The sequence below is a fragment of the Thermobia domestica genome, chromosome 7, assembly GCF_964235325.1.
Source record: "Thermobia domestica chromosome 7, izTheDome1.hap1.1, whole genome shotgun sequence".
In the NCBI taxonomy this organism is placed as follows: domain Eukaryota; kingdom Metazoa; phylum Arthropoda; class Insecta; order Zygentoma; family Lepismatidae; genus Thermobia; species Thermobia domestica.
The window spans coordinates 114293822-114318904 of record NC_137460.1 but is presented as its reverse complement, the minus strand read 5'-3'; the positions used below and the strand labels follow the sequence as shown (position 1 = coordinate 114318904).

At 33.8% G+C, this 25083-nt stretch overlaps 1 protein-coding gene across 1 annotated transcript in view; it reads left to right on the top strand.

Moving 5' to 3' along the window:
• The window catches only part of LOC145690364 (uncharacterized), a 65287-nt gene that overhangs the window by 26796 nt on the left and 13408 nt on the right, over positions 1–25083 (top strand). Inside the window, exons 3-4 of the mRNA XM_081765190.1 lie at positions 3126–3235; positions 12656–12895. Of these exons, the coding sequence (XP_081621316.1) occupies positions 3126–3235; positions 12656–12895 (350 nt within the window). The remainder of the gene's footprint in view (positions 1–3125; positions 3236–12655; positions 12896–25083) is intronic.

The window sequence follows — 25083 nt, the reverse complement described above, 5'->3', positions numbered from 1 at the left end:
GATATGTTAAGGGAAGGGATACAAGGATTTGATTTGTGTTTCCGTTCATCAGATTTCTGAAACTATAAACCTTAAAATTTTGTATAAAGTTTCTCCTTGCATCATAGGCTGCAGATAAGACGGGATATTGATAAATACGGGTGTGAATCTTAAGGAAAGGGGTGGTTCGAAAGCTTATATACAGGGTGTTTCAAAACAATACTAACAACGTTTGGGAGATGATTTTTGACACCAAGATAAGACAAAAAGTATAGACCAACCTGGGTGCACAAATGCTTCCTTTCGGCTCCCTAGCCTGCCGAAAACATGAAAAAAAAATGAACATTGAAGGTTCATAGCTCCGAAACTATGGGAGCTACCGTAGTCGGATCAAGACTTCACTTAAGAACTGGTATGTGCTCTATCCAAAAATTCGTTTCAGAATCCTAAGGTACTCACGCAACAATTTTTGTAGAGGGTGTTTGGCTATGAGCATATAATTTGAAGTATTCACCAACTACCCCTATAAAAACCGTTGCGGAAGTACCGCAGGATTCTGAAACATGGATATTTGGATAGAGCACATACTAGTTTCTAAGTGAAGTCTTGACTCGACTACGATAAGTCCCATAGTTTAGGAGCAATGGACCTTTAATGTTCATTTTTTCATGTTTTCGGCAGCCTATAACTCCGAAAGGAAGCATTTGTGCACCCAAGTTGGTCTATACTTTTTGTCTTAAATTGGTGTCACGAATCACTTCCCAATCGTTGTCGGTGTTGTTTTGTAACACCCTGTAGGCCTACGTATGCTGTTTTTGCATCTTAGGATCTACATTAGACGGGATTTCGCAAAATGCAAATCCTAAGAGAGAAGAATCGTTTTTGCCAGATCACCGAAACTATTGAGCTCACTTGCATTGCATATCGAAGAGGAGTGGAACGTAGGAAGAGGAAGAGAGAGAAAATACTGTCAGCAGTAGCGTGAGGGGCATGCGCTACTAATCTTATATATATAAGGGAGTAGGGGCGTAAGGGAGTAGGGGGTTCAAAGACAAGAAATGGTTTAAAAATTTACGCCAAAGATAGCGTATCTTATGAACTTCTTAAGTTAGGAAGAGAAAATTTGGTATGTAAACATATTCTTTTGAAACAAGTAATTTTTAAAAAAACGACCGATATTGGTGTCGAATTCATAGTTTTCGGGTTCTCTGAGATGAATAATGATGTTTTCAATGACGTTTATTTCCAAGTTCAACTCCATCGGCAGGGAGGTGAGGAGGGGTGAAAAATAAAAGTCCAAAATGATCGAAATAGATATCAAATCTGTAGTTTTCGGGGTCGCTAAGCCCCTGGCTCGATCCCAAGCCATGCAAATTTGTGTCAGATATAATCGTTTCCGTGGATTTCTCGGGGGTCTTCAGTTTTTTTCCCCACTCTTACATTTCACTGATTCCTTCATAATAATTTACTTTCACTCCGTTAGCCTAAGGGGAACGTAACTGTTGGACGTAAAGTTAGAAATGTTACTTTATTTCATTTCATTTCGATACGTAAGTATAATCATCAAGCTAATGAAGTATGAAAGAATAGTGGAATAACGTTAGTAATACAAAAAGAAGATCCCGACGGAAACCTACCAACACAATACGTACTGTAAATCACAAATTTACTTAGTCTGGCCTGGTATGAAATCCTTCGCACCAGAAACAAGTGTAGAATCACTCCGCAACCGTGCAATCTATTTATCACTATGTTGATACCTGCACAATGCATCTTTTATGAGACGTGAATAAATGAGCACAATTACATAGTCGTAAATAATAATAATCACCCTTACGTTCATTGTCGTCAATCATTGTGATCGTGTTTACATGTTTCTGAAAAGATTAATTGTAGTGTGAAGTAACGTTATGTTACAATCTTTTGCAAGTAAACTGAATAATATCTATTCGTTACGTGTTAATCTCGTTTAATTGTAGTGAGTCAAAGATTACACTGTGCAACAACTTTAAATTTTTTTCCTATCCTTCAAATGTAATTATGTGATTTTGACTAAATGACAGGTGCTGAACTCATTGGTGGAGACCACAATCTTCCATCACATTTTTGTTGGGCAGTCCACAACATATTATACGAAATGTACATAATTACATATATTTACTATCTAATGTAGGCTGGCAAGGTGTATTATACTAACATTAAATTTTGTTGACTTGCCCTTTAAAATACCTTCTTTGGTTGATTACGCTTGTAGACATCTTCTGTTAGTCTCTCTGATGATATGCCAGCATTACTCAGCAAGCATACTTTCAGTCCATTTTTCCACTGTAACGCTTTTTAAATATGGCAATGTCCTGATGAAACCGTTCTTCGTGTGTTCATCACTTACTGCGCAGAGGTTTTGAGGGAAAAAGTCAAGATGTGAGTGCAAAGAGTGTAATTTTAATGACATGTTGCATCCCATGAGTTGAAAACTGCGTACCATGTTACAAACAATAGCTTCATAATTTTCAGCCTTTATATTTCCAAGAAAAACCCCTTCTTTAATTTTTGCCTCACTTAAATTTTGGAATTTCTCCTTAAGGTGCATGAAAGCAATACCTTCTCTATCTAATGCTTTAACAAGAATATTCATCAACCCAAGCTTGATATGTTATGGTGGCAAAAATACATCTTGACTGTTCACTTTTGGTTTACGAGATGTGTTCTTGGTGCCAGAAATGAAATCTTTCTTGAGTCTTTGAGGTCAGTATTTACGCACATAGTGGTTTGCTTTGTCACAGCTATCCCACTCACGTAAAAAGAAGAAAAAAAACTTGGTGTATCCTTGTTGCATTCCTGTGAGAATACAAATAAGTTTCAAGTCCCCACATATATGCCATTTGAATTTCATGGTCAATTCAAGAGTAATATAAAATGCCGGACATGATAAAAAATAATAAAAGGTAGGACATGTCTTGCAAAAACCAGATGGATGACAACCTTACATGTTGAGTCAAGAAGTAGAACCCAACTTATACTCCCTTCAGTTAGCCTATTGAAAGGGAAAAGGCACATTTCTTGAACATGTATGTTATGTATGTTGTATATGAGGGATATGGATGATAGCCTACTGTATAACATTTCTCTTTATATTTTAATTCCAGACATGATGACTAGAATGAGGGAACAGATGCGCAACCTGTTGCTTCATGGAGCTCCAAACTCAAACGTCAATATTAATGGTCTTCCTGGAAATACAACTTCTACCACCAAGGTAAGACAAAGCAGATAGGATATCGACGAAGTCGCTATAGGCAGTTTGGTTTAATTATTTTTACTTTTGCATAGGTTAAATGAAAACAAGAACTGAAGGCCTTTCATTGATTGGTTCGAAGTTTTAGTTTTTAACTATTCTCGCTACCAGAGTTATTTTGGGGATCTTTCAGTTATAGAACAACATTACAGTAGAAAGTCGAAAATCCGAACTAATTGGAACCACAGGTAGTTCGGATTTTCAAATTGTTCGGATTTTCGAAAATGACCAAGAAAATACCATATACGCTTAAATATACTGTACGGTATGCTCTTTTATCGATACAGTGGTTATACAGTACATACAGTAATTACTGTACAATTCCGTACGTAAGGTTATTTACATTTAATGTTTCTGAAGAACCTGCTCGTACACTAAATTACACTGTTCTTGTAACTCACACTTGAGGCCAGTGTTGCCAACAAATTGATACAAAAAGTCGCTAAATGGGAGATGAAATGACTCCGATTTTGTGTGAAAAGTCGCTAAAAAAATTTCGTGGAATTTTGCCTTTCATATAGATAGATAGATGTGTGTGTGTGTGTGTGTGTGTGTGTGTTTGTGTGTGTGTGTGTGTATGTGTATGAGATACAATCAATTCAAGCCATAGGCCTAGTACTATCTATGCTACAAGAATGTATATGAAAGACTCATATATAACTAACAATAATTTCACTTATATATATTTTTAACTTTATGATCAATTTTGCTTGAATGATATTTAAAATAAGTTTAGAAAGACGAACAAAATTAAAGGTCTAGGAAAAATCTTACTTTACTTCTATTCACGCTTCTACAGATAATCTAATTGTATCGGTAATGTATTATTTGTACCTGTACCTCTAAACCGAAGCTCTGTAAACTAAAGGACATTGGAGTTGGTCTCCGTTAGAAGGTAAGAGATAACAGCAATCAAAGCGGGAATATAGAGATAAATGTTATGTACTTTCCCAGCTCGTCAATACGTGCACTGATTCAAATAAGCAAAAGGAAAATAAACTTATACCTGAACTGATTCGAGCTAATAGTACTATTTTATGACAAGTTGTTCCTAGCATAAAAGTCGCTAGATTTCTAAGTAAGTCGCCAAATCGTCATTCCAAAATCACCCAAAAAGTCTCTAATCGGAAAAATTATTTTTTGTCGCTACCCTGGAATGCGAATCCCCTAGATTTAGCGACTTTTCCCCCAAATTGGCAACACTGCTTGAGGCGCCTAGTATCACAATCCGCCACATTCATTTCGCTTAGTTTCGAGTAATCTCGCAAAACGTGCAGTGAATCTCTATATATTTAATACATGTGTACAAAGTCCCATATTTGAACTAATTTTTTTTAGTATGAAATATTAAGGTTTTAAACAAAATGCTAGTTCCATGGAATTCCTTTAGATCAAACGTGTAACAATCGATATATAACTAAATGTCGGTTAAAAAAAAAAAAAGGATTGGCGGCTTTTGATTCTAAGCGCCTCTCTTAAAACCTAACTTGTATAGGCCTAAAGAAACATAAAAATATGTATGACAAACAATATGAATGAGCTTTTGTAAAAACACTGACTTCACACAACGCCGAAGGACAACCCTACTGTTTGTTTATAGCGCTAAGACAAAATGTAAAAAGCTTTTAAGTGCCCGCGTTCGGATTGTCGACGTCCTACTGTAGTTGTATTTTTTAAGTTATCGAATTACAGGCCGACAAGATAGAAAAAAATACCATAATCATAATCAATCTCTTCCCATCTTTTTTCTTTCACTTAAACAATGTAATGCGGACAGAGTTACAATCAACATTTTAATTTTGTTAACAAATTTAACAAATTTTGAGTTCTTCTTGACAAAATTTGAGTATGTTTGCACTCTGTTTCTCAAGCTAAGATAGCGTTTAAATGTTGATTTTTCAATATTTGTTCAAATCTTTTAAAGGTTATAAAAGAACTTAATTTCATAAATAAAAGTAACATGCAGATAATTATAAAAGACACATCTATTCTGCAACAGATTTTACCAAAAAAAAAAAATAGTGTGCGAGGAACTGCATAGCCTCATAGAATAGCCTTTAGGGAATAGACTAACCCACATTTAAGAGACAAATTTAGCTACTATAAAGGTGTTGTTTAAAGTCGTGGATATAACTCCGTTTCGCCTACACAGGTGTACAATTGTATTAAATGATATTGTATTGACATCTTTTAGCAGCAAATATGTTCTTGTTGTTTCTCTGTACATTAATTAACTAAATGTCCCATAGATAATATATTGTCTCCAAATTACGCATTATGCAGGGTGTTTCAAAACAACACCGACAACGTTTGGGAAGTGATTCCTGACACCAAGATAAGAAAAAAGTATAGACCAACTTGGGTGCACAAATGCTTTCTTTCGGAGTTATAGGCTGCAGAAAACATGAAAAATGAACTTCAAAGGTCCATAGCTCCAAAGCTATGGGACCTGCCGCAGTTGGGTCAAAACTTCACTTAGAAACTAGTATGTGCCCTAAACAAAAATCCATGTTTCAGAATCCTGCGATACTTCCGCAACAATTTTTATAGAGGTAGTTTGTGAGTACTTCAAATTACTGTATATGCCCTTAGCCAAGCTGCCTCTTGAAAATTGTTACGGAAATACCGCAGCATTCTGAAACATGGATTTTTGGATAGAGCACATACTAGTTCCTAAGTGGTCTTGACCCGACTGCAGCAGATCCCATAGCTTTGGAGCTATGGACCTTTGAAGTTCATTTTTTCATGTTTTCGGCAGCCTATAACTCCGAAAGAAAGCATTTGTGCACCCAAGTTGGTCTATACTTTTTGTCTTATCTTGGTGTCAGAAATCACCTCCCAAACGTTGTCGGTGTTGTTTTGAAACACCCTGTATACTCAATAGGGGAGAGGGGGACATGGGTACACGGGGCACATATGTAGGAGGTAGATATTTTTCCACTGCGAAGAGGTTAATGGACAACAGTTTGGTGTTGGCAATATTGGTGAGAAACGAACATCGTGAGGCACAGTTGTTGGATGGACTCAGCGTTCTTTTCTCTGTGCAGAAAAAAAAACTTGATTTCTTAGAGCAAAAGTAAGTTTTCACTTATGTCTTTGTAATCTTATATTTGTAATAAGCACTGGATTTTTAAAAACTTATGTATGTCGCATGAAAGTGTAATTCTTTACAAATAATTTCATTTATGTTAAATTGCCTGTATGGAGTAATTATTCAGTTATAGGAATTCATGATCCTGAAGTTCAGTTGGGGCACATTAGTACACATGCATGTGGGGAAATAATAAACACTTCTGACCAGAGTATATACACTTGTTTATTAAAAACTAATAAACAAGTGTATATACTCTGGTCAGAAGTGTTTATTATTTCTTTAGTGAGTTCCAGAGTCGAGATGGATAGAGTTGCATGCATGTGGGGTGGATTGGTACGGACAAATATGCCCCCACCTCTCTGCACCAATCTACCCCTTCCATTTGTAATTATAGAGGTAGACTACTCTTTGTGCATTTCTCAAGTATCACAGTTTTCATTGTGATTAACATCAAGTAGAAAAAGTTACTAATAATAGGCCTATAGGCTATCTCATGTGTGATCGATTGACTTCCGTAATCAAAGCATAAAAATAAATTAACCAAAATAATATGGAAAATTTCCCTTTTATTATATTTCCGACTTTCCGGAACTATAGCCGATAGCTGCACAAACTTTCGAATGGAAAATTGTTTAACCATTTAGGAGCCATGATAGCAAAAATGTGAAGATTCTTTCTCCTAGGTCATAACATGAGATTGATTTTAAAAGGCACATGTCTAACAAAATTAACTTCAAATATATATTTGTACATGGACGCCAAAAGCCAGCGTATAGTAAGCGTCATATTTATTCGACTTTCAGCAACATATTTGAAAGTTATTCGTCGAAGTTCTTGAAATTTTAATATTATAAAGGTAACAAAGAAAGTTCTGTCGCTTTTTGTGGAGGTCTGTGTTCAATTTGCCCTCACACCGTGAGTTGAATACGAATGCAGATAAGGCGAAGATCAGTTGTTGGTGTGGAAATACCCAATATATTACCTGATTGTGGTGGTTCAGTTACTCAATGAACTTGCGTAAGAACAGAGTGAAAATGGGACCTCCACAGAGAGCCCTAAGGGCGGGTATGGTGTACAAGTTCAAACTGGGGTCAAACGCCGCTGTAGCAAAGCAGAAGACGCACCTTTGGTGAGGGTGGGGTGATTACGCGGATAGTGCAAAGGCGGTTTAACAAGTTTAAAGACGGTGACGAAACACTGGAAGACGCACCACGTGCCAAAAGACCAACACATGTACAAAATTAAGATCTTCAAGCAGCAATTAAGGTGAACAGTGGCCAGACATGTAAGGAACTGAGACTACGATTCAGTGTGAGTAAAGAAACCGTTCGGCAACACCTCCATCAACTTGGGAAGCACTACAAGTTGGGTCGATGGGTACCACATGATTGGATCCGGACCAGAAGGCAACGCGAGCAGATACCTGTGTTTCTTTGCAGGCTTGATTGAGGAAAAAGCCATTTTTGGACAGGATGTTCACATATGATGAGAAGTGGGACCTGTACGATGCTCCACGGCATCGTCATTATTGGTTAGCATCTCATGAACCGGCTCAAAAACAGCCGAAACCAGCACTGCACCACAAGAAGGTCCTCCTGTGTGTTTGGTGGAATGCTCGTGGCATCGTGCATCGGTAACTGCTACCAGCTGGTCAGAGCATCAATTCAACTGTGTACTGTCAGCAGTTGGTTTGTATTCAAGAATAACTCAAAACTCTGGAGCCAGCACTTTTGAATCGCAAAGGGGTCCTCCTGTTACAGGACAACGCTAAGCCCTACGTGGCTAGGATGACCCGGGACACCATTCTATGCCTTGTATGGGAAACACCACTGCATCCGCCATTCTCTCCGACATTGCACCACCCGGTTGTCACCTGTTCTACCGCGATGGAATCCATGGCCTTCCAGAACGTTGGCAGAAGGTCGTCGATGATGACGGGACTATTTTTGATCTTCGACGTACGTCTTAGGTGACATATCGATGTTCGAAGTTTGTGGGTGAAAAAGCGACAGAGCTTTCTTGGTTGCCTTTATAATAACAAAGCTCCGCCTCCTTTGGAGACAATTGGTACCGATCGAACCAAAGTATAATATATTTTCCAGTTAGCAGTTGAGGTATGAATGATTTCAAAATTTTGTAAACTGTAGATAGCCCTTGGATTATTTACTTCTATTTTTCCTTATAGAGACATAACCTCATTTATAGTACGTTTTTGTCTTTGCAAATAGCTTGCGGAACTTCTAAATTTTGATGAGAACACAAGCAAGCATTGGACTCTTAATTTTATTATTTATTTTTTTGTAACAGGTTGAACTACATCTGTTGAATTACTAAAGATTCTTACAAATCTTCACATTCTTTTTATGAAACATGTTTTTATTTTGCATTTTTGCTGCTGTAGGTTCTTAAATTTATTGTTGAAATACTCATGGAAAAATAAAACAAAAAATTACATTATCTCTATTATCACAATGTCTGTGTAATATTTCACTTTGCTCGTACCAATATGCTCCAAGCCAGTACCAATTTTCCCCTACATGGGGAAGATTGATACAGATTGCAGACCTTTCGTAAAACATAATTTACCCCAGGTAGGATATTAGTAGAAACAATAGTGTACATTGTAAATGTAGCTAAAGAATCACAGTTTAAGTAGGAAAGAAATCATGTTTCTCAAGCTGACTGTATGTTCTAAAATCTCGGGTAAGTAAAAATCGTACCAATGTCCCCCCTCCCTATCATGAATTGCATAAGATTATTAGATTAGATCCTATTCACTATAAACAGTAAACAATGTTTGTAAACAATATTTTTTCACATTTTCTAAAAGTTATTATTAACTAAATAATTAATATTTATATTAATGTTTCATTATTTATGTTATGATTGTAGTTATTATAAATAGTTATGTTAAGAAGGTCTTCGTTTAGTCCGTGTTTTTATTTATAAAACCTGTTCCTTAGTCTTCTAGGAATTCTTTCTTGTTTGCTGTAGATTTTCTTTGTTTTTAAGTTCAATTAATTATTTATATTTGATAATATTTTTTATTATTAAACTTGATGCGATAAGTAAATATTGAGGTTGGTTGTAAGAGTACTACGAATCACACACGCTAATATGCCATCTTGTTGCCTAGACAAGTCATAGCTTTAAAAATGACCTAGTAAATCGAGAGTTCTAATTACGAACCATAAGGCCGTTTATCTATAACTCTTTTCGTACTAAAATACAAGGTGTTACATAATGGAACTAATAATAATAATAATAATAATAATAATAATAATACGGTAAGAGTATTGTAAATAAGCTATTATTATCATATTTATGTGATATAGCTCATTACAGATAGTCCACGTATACTAATAGCCACGATAGTCCACGATAGCTTGTGGGACCACCAATGCATGTGGAGAATATACATTCTTTTTTTGTGTGATTCAGAAAGGTGTATAGCAAACTCGAAAAAAAGAGTCGAAGTAGAAAAATATGCCGCGAATTAGGATTAGTGATATTACATACAACTCCTATACAAAAGCTGACTAATCATGCTTTTGATTTGATTTGTTTACCAGGAAAAGTGATTACCTCAAGCTATAGCCAAAATACTATTTTGTACATGAATAGTCTTATTCAGGATTTGCTTGAATATTACAGTCATTTTTAAGTATGGAACCACGTTAATTTGAGTGTTAGAAAAACTGTGGAATGAAGAAAAACACTGAATTTTAATTACCTAAGCAAACATATGTTTAAATCAACTATTTTGTTTTAAAAGATAAATGAAATGTATATGATGGTATATCAAGCTGCGGGATATTTGTTACGATGATTTAGATGTTGATTATGTTAGGTCAATGTCCTAGTTTTTTTTTAATAGCCAAACTCAGTATACTAAGTAATCACATAATTACATTGAAATTAACTTATAATTATGATGAAAATCTGAATGAGCATGAATCCAGTAAATGAATTGATCAAATCAAGAGAATTAACAGTGAGTGAAAATAGTAATACTACTAGTAATACTACATTGCTATTACAGTAATGCGTGTTCAGTGACTATCCATCTATTTAATTTTCCCGCGTCTATGTGAAACAATAAAAAAAAATACCTATAAATATATTATTCTGTAAATTGAATATTGTATACTTGGATACTTGCTGCTGGAAAGATAGTGGCCAAACTTAGATGTGTTCCACTGTATTTTATTGAAGTATAGTTCATTTCTCAACATGATACATTATCTGATCTAGAGTGTCTGAAAATATTACAGCAGATTTTATTCCTGACAATTCTTTTAATTAGAACCATAGGCTATGTGATTGTCTTGTCTAATGCGCATTGTGTAAGTTTTTCCTCGACTTTAATTACGAAATAAATGCAACAAATAGCACACAATTGCGCTGGAAACCAAGATCAGATTTACCATTTCATACGCACAGATTCAGATACATAATGCATACCTAGTACATATGATTTTTTTTTCTTTTTTAGAGGTTATCATTCAGTGTTCCTTGATAATAAGCGCTATTTCGTACTCATAAGTTATGTTTCTTTTTCTTTTTTTTTTAGTGCTGTTCTTTAAATGAGATAAGTATTAAGTGTCGTTAATTCCTGAACCTTCATAAAAGAAGTTACAGGCATTAGTGTAAATTACGATATTAGTTTGCAAAAACAAAATCAAATAGGCTTAAACTTAAATAGCATCGATAATGTAGGTTATATTTTTGAAAGAAGAAAGAATTGGTTATTTAGCATGATTCTAAGGCCGATCTATTTGATCATAGGCGAAGAGACGTAGAATGTCCAGATGACTTCCGCCAAAATTATCCGAATATATAAACAAATTTATTTTCACCTGTTGCCGCCAAGCTTCCTTCAAGTCATATTTCTGGCCACATTCTCGAATCAATATTATACAGTACCATAGTTTGGAAATAATTTAACTTCATTTAACTATAATAATAATAATAATAATAATAATAATAATAATAATAATAATAATAATAATAATAATAATAATAATAATAATAATATAATTCCCCGTACTTATATGGTATGTACATATAAATTGAGAAAATTTAAGAATCAAACAGTAAATTGTTGTCTCTTATGCCTATATATGCGAAACCTACTAACAATACAATAGGTAAACTGTGTAGAACAATGGAGATTGAATTCGTTGTTCGTAAGTACGTATTATACATATCAAGACTAGATAATTTAATATAACATAAAAATTACAAATGATATTGCTTGTAGATCAACCCTACCAAGGTGTTGTACAGTAAGTGCGAATTTTTAGATCATTTAGATATTTTTTTACGAGAAGACAAAACTGTTCCAAGATTGAAGTACTAAAATACAAAACTTCTTTTCAGTCAGAAAAAAAAACGACATAAGTAAATTTAATGACATTACTATTTGCATAATCGTTCATATCGTGAAATCATGGTTTGTACGATCCATATTTATAATAATGGAATGTATTCACCCTTTTGTTGATTACTTATAACGTTATGGCATTGCTATAAATATTAATATTCTACAATATTATTAGGGTTTAACGGGGAAAAATGACCAAAGACAAAACTTATAGCAATCGATAGACTTCATCAAGCTGAATAAAATGATATGAATGTAAATTCTCATGCGTAGCTTTTGAGAAAATCTTTGTGTAAACCTAAAAAGCGATGTTGTGCGATAACCACGCCATCTATTATAATAGAAACTAATCTTGAGGTATATCCTCGTCAAGCTTTTCATTATGACATTAACAACATGACAGTACCCAGTATGGTTAAGGAGTTATAGCCCAAAATTAACATGAACTCTTATTCTTTAATTCTTGTTTAACTGTAATCTTTTAAAAGACATGTCAAGCTTGATAACAGAGAGGAAAATAATATGTTTAATGCGGGTAAATTATGACGCATATATATATATCTTTAATCGAGAAAACGCGTATTTTTCTGGCGCCAAAATGTATGTCGTTTGCTGTCAATACTAGTTGATAAGTTTTATTGTGGAAATAAATTATTTAATGTACTGTATATGTAAAAAGAGAAACATACACTTAAGTAGAAAATTGTATCTAGTGTTGTTAATATTCTAATGGTAACACATGTACTTTTCACAGGGACTCATATACTATTTGCAAATTTCAAAATTTATACATCCTAACTTGTAGCTTCTAGTCTAGTCTATGATTGTGCAGTCACTTCAGAATAACTTAAATTTATAAAATGTAAAACGTTATTTATTTATTTATTTATTTATTTTGTAGGTTATTGATGGTCATGTTGTTACTATCAACGAAACCACCTATACATCAGGCAATGATAATTCTGGAACCGTCTTCCGCGTGAAGGTAGTTGACATCAAGCCTCAGCATCCCGAGGAAGAAGGCGAGAATAGAGAAGAAGTGACTCCAAAATCTTCCGAAGCTGTAGACACTGCCCAGACCGGATCTACCGGACAACACTCCGACGATTCTGAAGAAAATGAAATTCCCAATAATAAGGAGGTGGGTTCCGAGCTCACAGCTTAACCATTAATTTGCTGGAGTCGTGGGAGACTTGGACATTATTTAAAACAATAAGAATAATAATACTATTATTAATAAGAATAGAATCTTAAAAGAAAAACAATTCCAACAAAGCATGTATTATGAAGCTTGTAAAATATGAACCCCATTCTGCAAGTGAAACCTCTCGTTACAAACTTTGTTACTAAAGAGACAGTACACTTCAGTGTTAAGTTTCGTACTCGATCTCATGCAGTGCAAAGGTATATTTAGTTACGTTTATGTATATGTATATTTTGAATTTATTCGTACTTGGGGTGAATTTAAATTTTGCAGTAAAAAAAGAAATGATAAACTGGCCAGTAGCAGAAAATATTTTTTATATACGACAGGTATCCTTGACTGTAATAGAACATTATTATTTAGATAGGAATAGTAGGGAGTAGGGGTATCGGCTATTTCATAAAAGTTCAAAGAATTACAATAGACTTTTATCAAGATAATTTTTGTTATAAACATCCTTCAGTTGTTTTGCATTAATATGACAACGTCTATCTATCTTTTGAACTGTATATATACGGATAATTCGCAAACAAACTTTATTACGTTACCAAATTTTTCTAGTCGTTAAATTTATCAGTATTAATTGAATAACAGTCATTTATATACTTTTACTCTCACATTCCCTTATATATGTATATATAAAGCACAAACTTAATTGTTCTTGTATGTAAATGACAGTATTACTCTTTTGATGGAGAATACAAAGCGATATTCCGTCCAAAGTGTAAAGACATATACAGTTCGTAACAGGAGGTTTCTCTTCGTTTTTTTTTTTTTTTCGCTTAAACATAATATGCATATATCTGTAGCCTTTGCTATGTACTACTAGCATGCTGCATGAACATTTATTGTAAATTTTTGTTTGGCTGTACAGTATCATAACAATTCAATATTAACTCATATCATTGAAAAAATATATATTACATTAGCAATGCACTTCAGCGTTCTCCTTGTGTATTGTACACTTAAAGCAGTTAAATATATATATTTTTTGTAAACATACACCTGGCGTTATTTATTTGGCAGTGCACGTGTCTATGAATGTGTGAATATGTGTGAGGGAAAAAATGTGAGCAAAACTTAACTATACACTAAAATGAAAGCAAGTATTAAGCTACATGGGCTTTAGTAGATACACGTGAATAGATAAAATAATATGCTTAGATTACTTTTTTTGTGATAATTCTACGGGATTTTTCAGTTTACTGTTTACAGTGACTGTGCGTATTAATTAATTCATGCATGCAGTGTGATCTTGGGTGCACGATTGTTTCAGAAACTTGCTCAACAAGTAAGGGGTAAGAGGATACAGCTACTGTAAATTAAGAACTTTGATTTAACGTGAGCCATAAACCGGAGTTATAATTTATGATATTAGTGATTAAAAACTCCATAAGAAGGTCAATCACTGATGTAATAAATTAAAACTTTAGCATCTCATAAAGCTTTCATCGGTGCAACTGCATTAATGTATCTGTCGTTTACACTGAGTTATTGTGCCATTTTTTAACGAAATACTTCATAAACCCGATATATATTCATTGGTGCAACTGCATTGACGTATCTGTCGTTAAGAACGGCACAATAAATCAATGCAAACGACAGATACGTTAATGCAGTTGCACCGATGGAAGCTTCATGAGATATTAAAGTTTTAATTTATTACATCAGTAATTGATCTTCTTATGAAGTTTTCTATCATTAAAATCATGAATCATAATATGTGATGAAAATACTTTATGGCTTACTTTAAATCTGAGCTCATAACTAGTATCCTCCTCCCGCTTATAGAGAAAAAAAGCTTACCCAGATTGCACAAACTACGTATTTGAGAATATTAATGGTTTTAAGTTAAACGAAATGTAAACTTCCTAATAATACAGACACTGAAGGACAATGAATGACTAACGGCACACGTCCAATTGGACGATTCGTGGACACTGTGTCGAGTCTCTGTAAGTCGTTTTGTTTCTGACTTTCTACACTGAAGTCTGCTTTCGCTTAATTTCGTCATGATGCTGAAACAACACTGAAAAGTTTGTGGTTCCTAGAGATTAAACTCAGGACCACTCATTCAAAGTCAGGCACTTTAGCTACTTGAACATGTGACCGTACTTAACTGTGCGGTACTAACATCTGTTTTTTTTAATGGGAGAAATTATTTTGATATATTTTCTACACTATGTAGGAATCAACTTGAATATTATTTGTAACCCGAACATGTGCTAATGGTGTTGTAAGAACAAAGATCAATAATATTATTATTTAAAATCCAAGAGCTAGAAATTAAGTGTATTTAGCGCCATTTATAGGAAATACATTCTGCAAATTGAACAAGTTAAAATACATTGCTTCTTCCTTCTACATTGTTACTTTAATGTTTCTTGCTTTATAAAGGTATTTTCTTTCATATATAAATTAGAAGTTGCATAAGAATAAATGCTTTGTTTCCCTATTAAATATGCATATATTACAAAGTAGCTAACATTGACACACGAAAAGAACATTAAATAACAAAACTATTCAAATTTCCCTTCAATAATGAAGAAGAATATCTTTCATACAATTAATTGAGTGTATCTTCAAGAAGATGTCAGTAACCTTCAAGCTTAGAGGTACCTATTTATAATATCAGTTTCAACATCAGAGGCACTTTGAGGCAATTCTAATAAGATTCTTACTTCGTCTGATTACAATTAAAATATAATTGTTTATTTACTACTTTTGTCTTTATAGTTACGAACACAAAAAGTACGACTAAACTTTTTCTTCTAGTATTTGTGTAAAACCTAGAACCTCGTAAATATTTTTTAAGTTCATTTGTTGATTCCTGTCAAATACACTTTCTTTGGTATTACTCTGACATTTACTTTCTTAAGTTTTCATATATAACAATTCAGATTGTTTCATGTTTCATTTATGCTTTACTTGGGTTAAAATTTAAAACTATTGTACTTACATTTTGGAAAGCTGTAACTTGCTTTGTCGTTATTTTAACTGGTAAAACTAACTAAATAGATTACGTAAGTAATTAGATAGATTAGGTATTACTAATTAAATAGGTATGTAATTGTTTCTATGAAGGAAAATCTACCTACTTGTAAACCAACTCAAGCACAGTTGTAACACCAAAACCTATAACAACTGTATAAAGCATTTTCATTACTGTAACAATTTCATCATTCTTAAAATACTAAAGAGAATCAATTCAACTCATTCTTAAAATACTGTAATTTAATTAGACTTAACAGCTCCGGCAACGAAAACAAAGATTTTAATACGAAACTTTAGCAGAGTGGATTTAAAATAAAATGAAACACTTAAAATCTATCTTAAAGTATTAGGTTCTAACATTTTTTCCGTCATCTCAATTTCTCACTCACACGATAATTAACATTATATTCTCACAAATTAGAATTTCAGTCGTTTTTACAGAGAGGAATCAATAGTAACGATAATACAGAAAAATAAAACCACAGTAAAAAGGTAAAAGTATGTCGAGTTAGGTGTAAATATAATTGCGTATACAATGTGTCTAGTTTTTCTTACCGTAAATATATTGATATTTATAAAATAACCTCAAAGCAGAGGAAGAAATCTTGTTAACAACTAAAATTAAAACAGTTGCAAACAGTAAATTGCAGTTCAGAAATTTAATGAAAGATAAATAATGCTAACAGATAAACACTTACAATATACACCTTCTACATCAATGTTTGCAAAATAAAATAAACAAACTGTTAAACAAATAAAACAAAATAAGCAAACATGTTAAACTTATAATTTCAATGAAAGGGTCTTATTGCACAATGAGTAGTTTATTTTCTTAACTTAGAATGAAATTAAACTAGGTAGAACAACATTGTTTCTAATGGATACTGCTTACAGTCATTCTTGCAGACAGCATTACACAAACGTGATAAAATATCAACGATATTGAAGTGCATACATTTGCTATTCCAAATTTTAATTTATTTTATAAATCGTTGGGATCTAATATACCAATGCAATTGCTATGTACTAAAACATAATATGCCGTACATATTTCGCATGGATTTTTATTCAAAATATATGCATAAAGAGAATGCTGTGTGAACTTTCTTAGCTTTAATTTCTAATTTCATAGAAGAAACTTACAGACTGGTCTTTATTAGACGGGATATTGGTTATCACAATAGACTAACCAGTAGAACCAACTTTACAAATTAAGTTACAAAGAACTCCTTGAAAAGCATGCTTATTTGAAAGGTTTTTGGTAAATTGCTTATATAAAAAGCAAGAATGGCTTCCTTTTGAGATTACATCTTCAGGAACAATTGTATATAATTTGTTCCTAAAGTATGTTCAATGTGTTATTTAATGTTCAACGTATTATGTAGTAGCAAGCACTTATGTATATAAGTACACAAATCTTATCTTACATATAATAGGACAGTAGATAAGCCATGAGAATTTTTCGAATAGTTTTATTGTACATTTGAAAGTCGCTACTGAAAGTCACTCTAATTACGTTTATACAATAGTAATATTTTAGCAAATGTGTTCATTCTTTAACCGGCCACTTGAACATGCATTTGTAGAAAAAATAGGAAAAAAACATTGACAGGAACGTATTTTGGGAGGACAATATAGTTCAACTAGTCCTAAACCCAATTTTGTCATGTCTTACATATTTATTTATCTTCGTTTAAGGAAATTATTTTCATTGTGCACCTACATTTCCAAAGTACGTAACTGCAACTGCGTTACATAATTACTGAAAAAATTACACTAACATAGAGGGCTCACTGGTAGAGTACTTACTTCTGATACGTGTGATCCCAGGTTCCATCTTCGGTCAAGTATATTTCTGACGGACAACATCATGTTCGTGAGTTTTTTTTTTTTTTTTTTTTTTTTGCATACTCCTGTTTTCACTCATATTTTTTCATCATCATTTACACTTGCCTTAACACTTCCAATCGTACTGTAGATACGGAACAACAGGCTGTAAACTTGCGTCAAATCAGTGTTGTTCGGGAATGACACGACCATTTAAAATTTAAAATACGTACCAACCAAAAATGAATTTTTTTGGTGCTCTTTTATTTGAAAAAATCATTTTGAGTCCTTTGTGAATTATCTACTGGAAACCTGATCCAAATATATCTTTTGGTTTTTGTAGAAAGAGAAGGTGTATTATTATTATTATTATTATTATTATTATTATTATTATTATTATTATTATTATTATTATTATTATTATTATTATTATTCATTACGCTCAAACATTATTACTTTGCAAGAAATAAAATATTGTTTATAATGATTATTCACATATGTCTTGCACGGAAACCGGCATCTGCTGGTAGATTATTACTTTTAGAGTAAAAACTTAGGAAGATATGATTTTTTAAAACAACGCTTATTTTCTCCAGGACACAGGACTTCATCAATTTTAAATATCCCTAGGATCAAAAGTGTTAATCACCCGTCTGCTGTAGCCTAAACGGCATAATCATGGGACATTAAACTGCAAGATTTCATTTACATTACCTAATATCATGAATCATAATATAACACACATATGAAACAGTTAAACAGATTCATCTGTAAGACAGATTTATTTCCAAGAACAGGCCATATTTGAGCGACTCCGGTGAATATAATGGTAAGCGCCACTTCCGGTGAACTTAGAGTTACTAGGTGGAGTGGGTTGGGATTGAACCATAGAACAATATGTAGGTAGTTTAATTTCGGAAATATATCTGCAGATGACAGGGGAAGCTTGTTTGGTATGTGTCATTGCTTTGAATTGGGTAGAAATTTTGAGCCTTCTTTCCCAGTTTACTCGAAAGTTAGAAAATTTGACTTATCATTGTGTTTCCCAGAGTCGCTCATTTATGTATACCAGACGCTTAAAGAAGTTTACGTTCCGAATTGTGAAACATGGCAGCGACAATTCCATGGAACCTGTGATTACGTGCACAGAACGCATTAATACAATGATTGTGGACATCTTAGGTGACAACTTGCATCCTATGGTTCAGATGATATTTTTGGCATTGATGCCATTTTCCAAGTTGGCAATGCCAACTTACACGCCTGCGGTTATTAAGGTATGGTTTCATAAACATTGGTATAAACTATAATAATCTCTCTCCTGGGTCACCCAATTCCCACACTTCAACATTATTGAACACGTGTGGTCAGCTCTGGAACTCAGACAGGATTGCCAAAGGGACGAGGCAGAGGTTCTCTAATAGAAACAAATACACTTTCCAAGACAAGCCATCTTTTTGAGACGAGCGAGCCTCAATTCTTTCTTGTAGGCAATACTAAACTCACTTTGGAGCCAGTAGTGGCGCTAGACTCGTAATAGTAGGGGGCAAGAGGGGAGGCAGGGAAAATTTTGGGGAGGCGAAACAACCACACTTGTTCTGCTTTTATTATTATTATTATTATTATTATTATTATTATTATTATTATTATTATTATTATTATTATTATTATTATTATTATTATTCACCGGTTGTACATAGAAAAATGTGGGGGCGAAGATGGGACGAGAAAAAAATATTGGGGTGGCGGTCGCCCCTCCTCGCCTCCTGTTTGGAGCATTAATATTTTCCTCCATATTCTTTCACGGAACTAAGTGCTACTACGTCGCATAAGGATGATACAATGTATTTCTAGAAACCATTCATAACTTATACGCTACCATTCCACGACGAATCAGAGCTGCTCTTTAGACCATTGGTGATCCCAGGTCGTGTTACGCAGGTAAGTTGCATTTTATTTAGGTGTTTCCGTTATTTTGATAGCATCTATATATAACCGACTTTATATCATGATCAAAAGCTGTTAGTAGCATTAGTACATTATATACTTTAACGCTCGAATCTATTTAAATGTTGATTCCCAATGTTTACGCATATCAAGCGAAGAATCGAAGCAGTAGTATGCATCATAGGCTATAGAATATGTTGTGTAAACTGGTGTTACGAGGCATTGCATCTTAGAAGAATACGTTGAAATCAATTAAATTACACTTTTCTACAATATGCTCACAAATAATGCAGCAAGAGACAAGGTTTCCAATTAGTGGAATATAGGATATATTGAAGGTTACTGTGCATAGAAATAACATCAATACTAACTGATTTCTGCACAAAGAATGACGATAGCCCCACTCTACCATCCAAACATGTCTACACATATTTCCTCATGTTGGTAAAAAAATTTCTTAGGATATGTAGCTACGATCTGATTTACAAGTCGAATATTAACAAGAGTCGTTCACCATGGTATACTTTACTACATTTTCGTGTCTTTTTTTAAACGTTTTAGTGTTTTTTATCTCTTGATTTTTACGCAGATTATTCTCTCAAAAATGTATTTCTTTAGTTGTAAATGAAATTTTTAGTTTTATGTTTCACGATTATGCCAATTAGGCTGAAGAGGAAAATATGTATTTTATGTGCATATTAATTTTATATGTTGATTGCTATAAGCATATCCTAGATCGAAAGAAAAACTGCCTAATTCAACCACAATGTGAAAATTGTTGTTAACCTTTTCGTGCAAATTGCATAACACCATCCAAACAGTTTACTCTTCAAGTAGTGATGATCTGAGAGGGTAGCATAGGGGGAAATCCCTCCCCGGAATATTGCTTAACCTAGGTTAACAATAATTTCATAAACCATAATGCAGAAAAGATACATAAAATAGCCAAATAATGACATTTTTTGTGAAATGGTTGTACGTGTTACATAACCAAATCACTGTCAAAAAATTTCAAGATCGATGCGCGCCATCTAAATGACCTCCAAAAAACCTGAAAAAATCAAATGTGTTTTTGGTCACAAATGGCCACTTTTCCCCACTACCCACCTTAATATTTCGAATTTATTATTATTATTATTATTATTATTATTATTATTATTATTATTATTATTATTATTATTATCAGTGTGCGAATTGAAAAATTTTCCCAGGGGGGATGAATTTCACCCATATGCGCACCCAGTCCTCCCCCCCCACACACACATATATATATATATATATATATATATATATATATACACTAACAAGTACAAAACAGTTGAGATGTGAGATCTTTCATCAATTTTCACTCAAGTAATATTTAGGTTAGCTACGCAAAGTAAGAATTGTTCCCTTTTTCTATCTTATCTTTATGTCCATTTAAAAATACTCCAGAGGGGGAAAAAGTTATCCCTGCCAGGGATAAAATTTTTCTTCTCCAGGGTGGGAAAGATTTTTGTCAGGGGGGGAAATCCCTGGCATCCCCCCCGCCAATTCGCACCCTGATTATTATTATTATTATTATCATTATTATTATTCACTCTTGTGTGCAAGTAATTCACATATAAACACACTCCAGTTCTATGAAACATACACTGTACAGATCCTACAGTTTCCCTGAGTTTTCCAAGATTTTCTGTAAATGGACAAAAGAAAGTTTGGAACTGAACGACTCACATAGATAGGACTATTTTAAGCCTGTACAGTGGTGATTTCCGATCTACAGTACTGAATTTCACAAGCCATTGTAGCATCAGTAAGTCCCTGAAAGTTGCAATTATTGGTCAATTCATCATATTGTCTTTTCAATAGAAACATGAAGAAGGTCCCGCTCCTGCTCTCTGCTACTGACTGGTCATAAACTCCCATTTCCTCCAATATGAAAACCACATCTCTGTTTGATACCGTTGGACGAAAACTAATATACTCACATAATCTTCTCAATAATATATGATTTATATATATTATATTTAATGATGATTTCAGAAAATTTCACTTGGGAAGAAACTTTAAATAAGCAGGGAGTGAAACTAGTACTGCAAAAATGCTGGAAACCCAGGTCAGTGCCATGCCGTGGAAAATCAGCGCACCTCCGTACTTACGAGTGAGGTCGAGAGACCCGCCGCGAAGCGCCACTATGATTGGCGCGAAGCGCAAGAAAATTTTTAGAAATAGACCCCGATTTTCCTTGATTTTGAGCACTTTTTATTACTTTTTCCTTCCCATTTATATATATATATATATATATATATATATATATATATATATATATATATTCTCTTTTCCTCCCGAATTTTGTGCCCCTTCGGGGCCTGGGGTCATCGCCCCTCCACCGGCATGGCCCTCACCCAGGTTTAGTCTGACCGGAGAAATGGTCCGGGGGCACTCTGAAATCATCACTGGAGATATTACGTTATTATCAGTACCTCAATGAAAAGAAGGCAGGAAATAATGACGCGAGTTCTGAAAATAAGAGGTTGTTGATATTGTTGCCATTTTGCCTCAATGACTTCGTGTTTGTCGAATTGAAATTACTTAGATATGCTGAAGTACTCAGCCTTTAATACTATACGTATATATATCAGGGCCTAAAATTCAACGAAATCACAGCTCCACACTGGTAAAAATTTTATATAGTATAGAAAAACTAGTTTAGTCAGCATTTGTTTAGACATATAATCAGTGTTCTGCCCAGTACATCATGTTTACCTGCGACAAAAAATATAATAATAATAATCATAACAATAATAATAATAATTAATAATAATAATAATAATAATAATAATAATAATAATAATAATAATTATTATTATTATTATTATTATTATTATTATTATTATTATTATTATTATTATTATTATTATTATTATTATTATTATTATTATTATTATTATTTAGAAATATTTTGGCATCCAGAGCAAACAAAATTAAAGGCACATTAGGATACATATTTAATTGGGTTGTATTAAACCACAAAATACATGGAAAAACCGGTAAGAAAAATAGTCACACTGGAAGAAAAGAAGTAACTTTTTCTTACATAAGAATTTCACTGTCATTTTTCCGTGATCATCACGCAGTTTCAGTCTGTTTTCTGCCAATGCAAATACACCGTCATACCAGGGCTGTTCCTTTGACTTCCTACCAACTTCAAAATGCCTTTTCTTTCTGGCCAGTCATTTCATAACAGCAGGGTTTGAGCTAAAATCTTCCAACGGACCCTTATTTATATTAACGTGAAGGTAATTTTTCACAGTAGTGGGAGCTAAAGACAGTCTGTTATCTGTTTTCAATATGTTGTAGTCACTTATAAGTCTTTCAACATCGGAAGAAGATGGTTTCGAAGCAACAACTCGGGCTAGACTTGTTGAAAGAGCATGAAATGACTGATTTCCACAGATTTTCATGAGAAGGCTTTTAGCGTCCAGACCTTTCAACATACTGCACGATGATGCCTCTCTATATTGCATTGCGAACTGCAAAAGATTTGTATCAAGACAAATAGCTTTGTGACATTCGCTTAGAGCATAATCAGTTACATACTCTTGCAAAACACGCAAAGGCTCCAAAGCAACAATACTGTCTTCATACAGCAAACGCTGACTAACAAAGTTAATTGTGGAATCCAGGACTTCGTAACGCACTACAGTAAAATCTCTTTTCCCACTAACATATTTGTTATGGGTTTTATTGCGACGTGTGTTACGATGAAGTTGAATGCCATGTAATGAGTACTGTATCTTTTTCCGTTGACGTTCTGATGCACACGTTCGTTTAAAAACGTTTTTTCACACCCGCCTAACAGAGGTTTCTCTTTCATACTCTCAAATTGTGCTATAGTTCTATTTTTATTTGTTATTATGTCCAAAAGAAACATTTCATCACTCTCAAACTTCTGCTGGCAGTTCTTGAAAACATATAGAGCGTCTGTCACAAGACACAGAAGATGAAGGGGATCTACTTCTATCCATTTACGCAGATGACCATTGGCTTCATTACATACATGGCTTTCCGTTTACAAGTAAAGGCAGCTTGGATACCAATTTTTTAGGAGAGTAGTGAGCATACTGAATGAAAATTTTGTCCACCTGACGTCAAAATATTCTGGGTAGTGCAAAACTTCTAAATTATTTTCTGAAGCTACCATTGTTAAACCTTTCGTTCGCTGCTCTGAAGAGTGATGGAAAGCACACAGCTCAAATGCTGCTTGTATGAGAGATGAAACTTTTTGGACATTCTTGGTGACATTTTTCCATGCTAAATTAATGAGATGGGCAGCACACCAAGGTTTCAATAGAGGCAACGTTTCATCTGAAGCAACTCTTTGATCAGTTAACAATTTCCACATTAATTTGTGTTCTCCTGTATTCATGTTTTCACTATCAGTAACTATCGAAGTCACTCTGGGAAATATTACTCATTCTACTGATTTTCGTAACGCTGTGCTTCGGCTAAATTTTTGGCGGTTATTGATGTATTTTATCTCTGGTAGTACATATTTCTATAACGGGTTGTAAGGATCGTGTAATTTGTATTTACAAAACAACACATTTCATTATATCGGAAAAGTGTAATGTCCTATTGAAACAACAGATAAACGTGCAGTTAGTTGCATATTTTAAAACTATATGAATGCAACCGAAAACGTTTGAAAACTAAATATAGTTAAGAAGTTCCTTCACCTCAAAATTGGCAATGGTTTTCCCTGCCATCTAGGAGACACCTATACGTATTAACTCTGGCTTAATGTCATTTACTGGCAGTTATATGGAATTGAGTAACCCATTGCGTAATGAATGTATTGAATCAGTAAGCCTTAGTTTGATACACTAAACGCGTTTAAATAATCCGAGAAAAGTAAGGTACTCACATTAATACCACTCCACACTTTAAGAATTATAGTTCCACATTCCTTTCCTACAGTTCCACAAAGTGTGGAGTACTCCACTCAATTTTAGGCCCTGATATATATACGTACTATACGTCGGGTGTTAATGAACTATACCGACAAACTGTAAGAGGATCAGTGCATCATTTCAGAACTAAGGTTGTCCAAAATCGCGAAAAAGCCAAATTTCAAAAGGCCCTATTTCGAATTCCAGAAACTGTGGATGGTGGTCCTTATCTGTGTAAAGGAAGGCACGCATACACAATCCAAAAGTGCATATTTCGTCTATATTTAATAGGTATACATGGTATTCCGTACAAGGTGTAATTTTCAGATATGCTCTCAATAGAGTGTTAAAATATACCCTGATTTCAAGGAGTGTCCGAAGTAGGCAGAAGATAAGTCTTGACAACAACAGACACCCAATGCT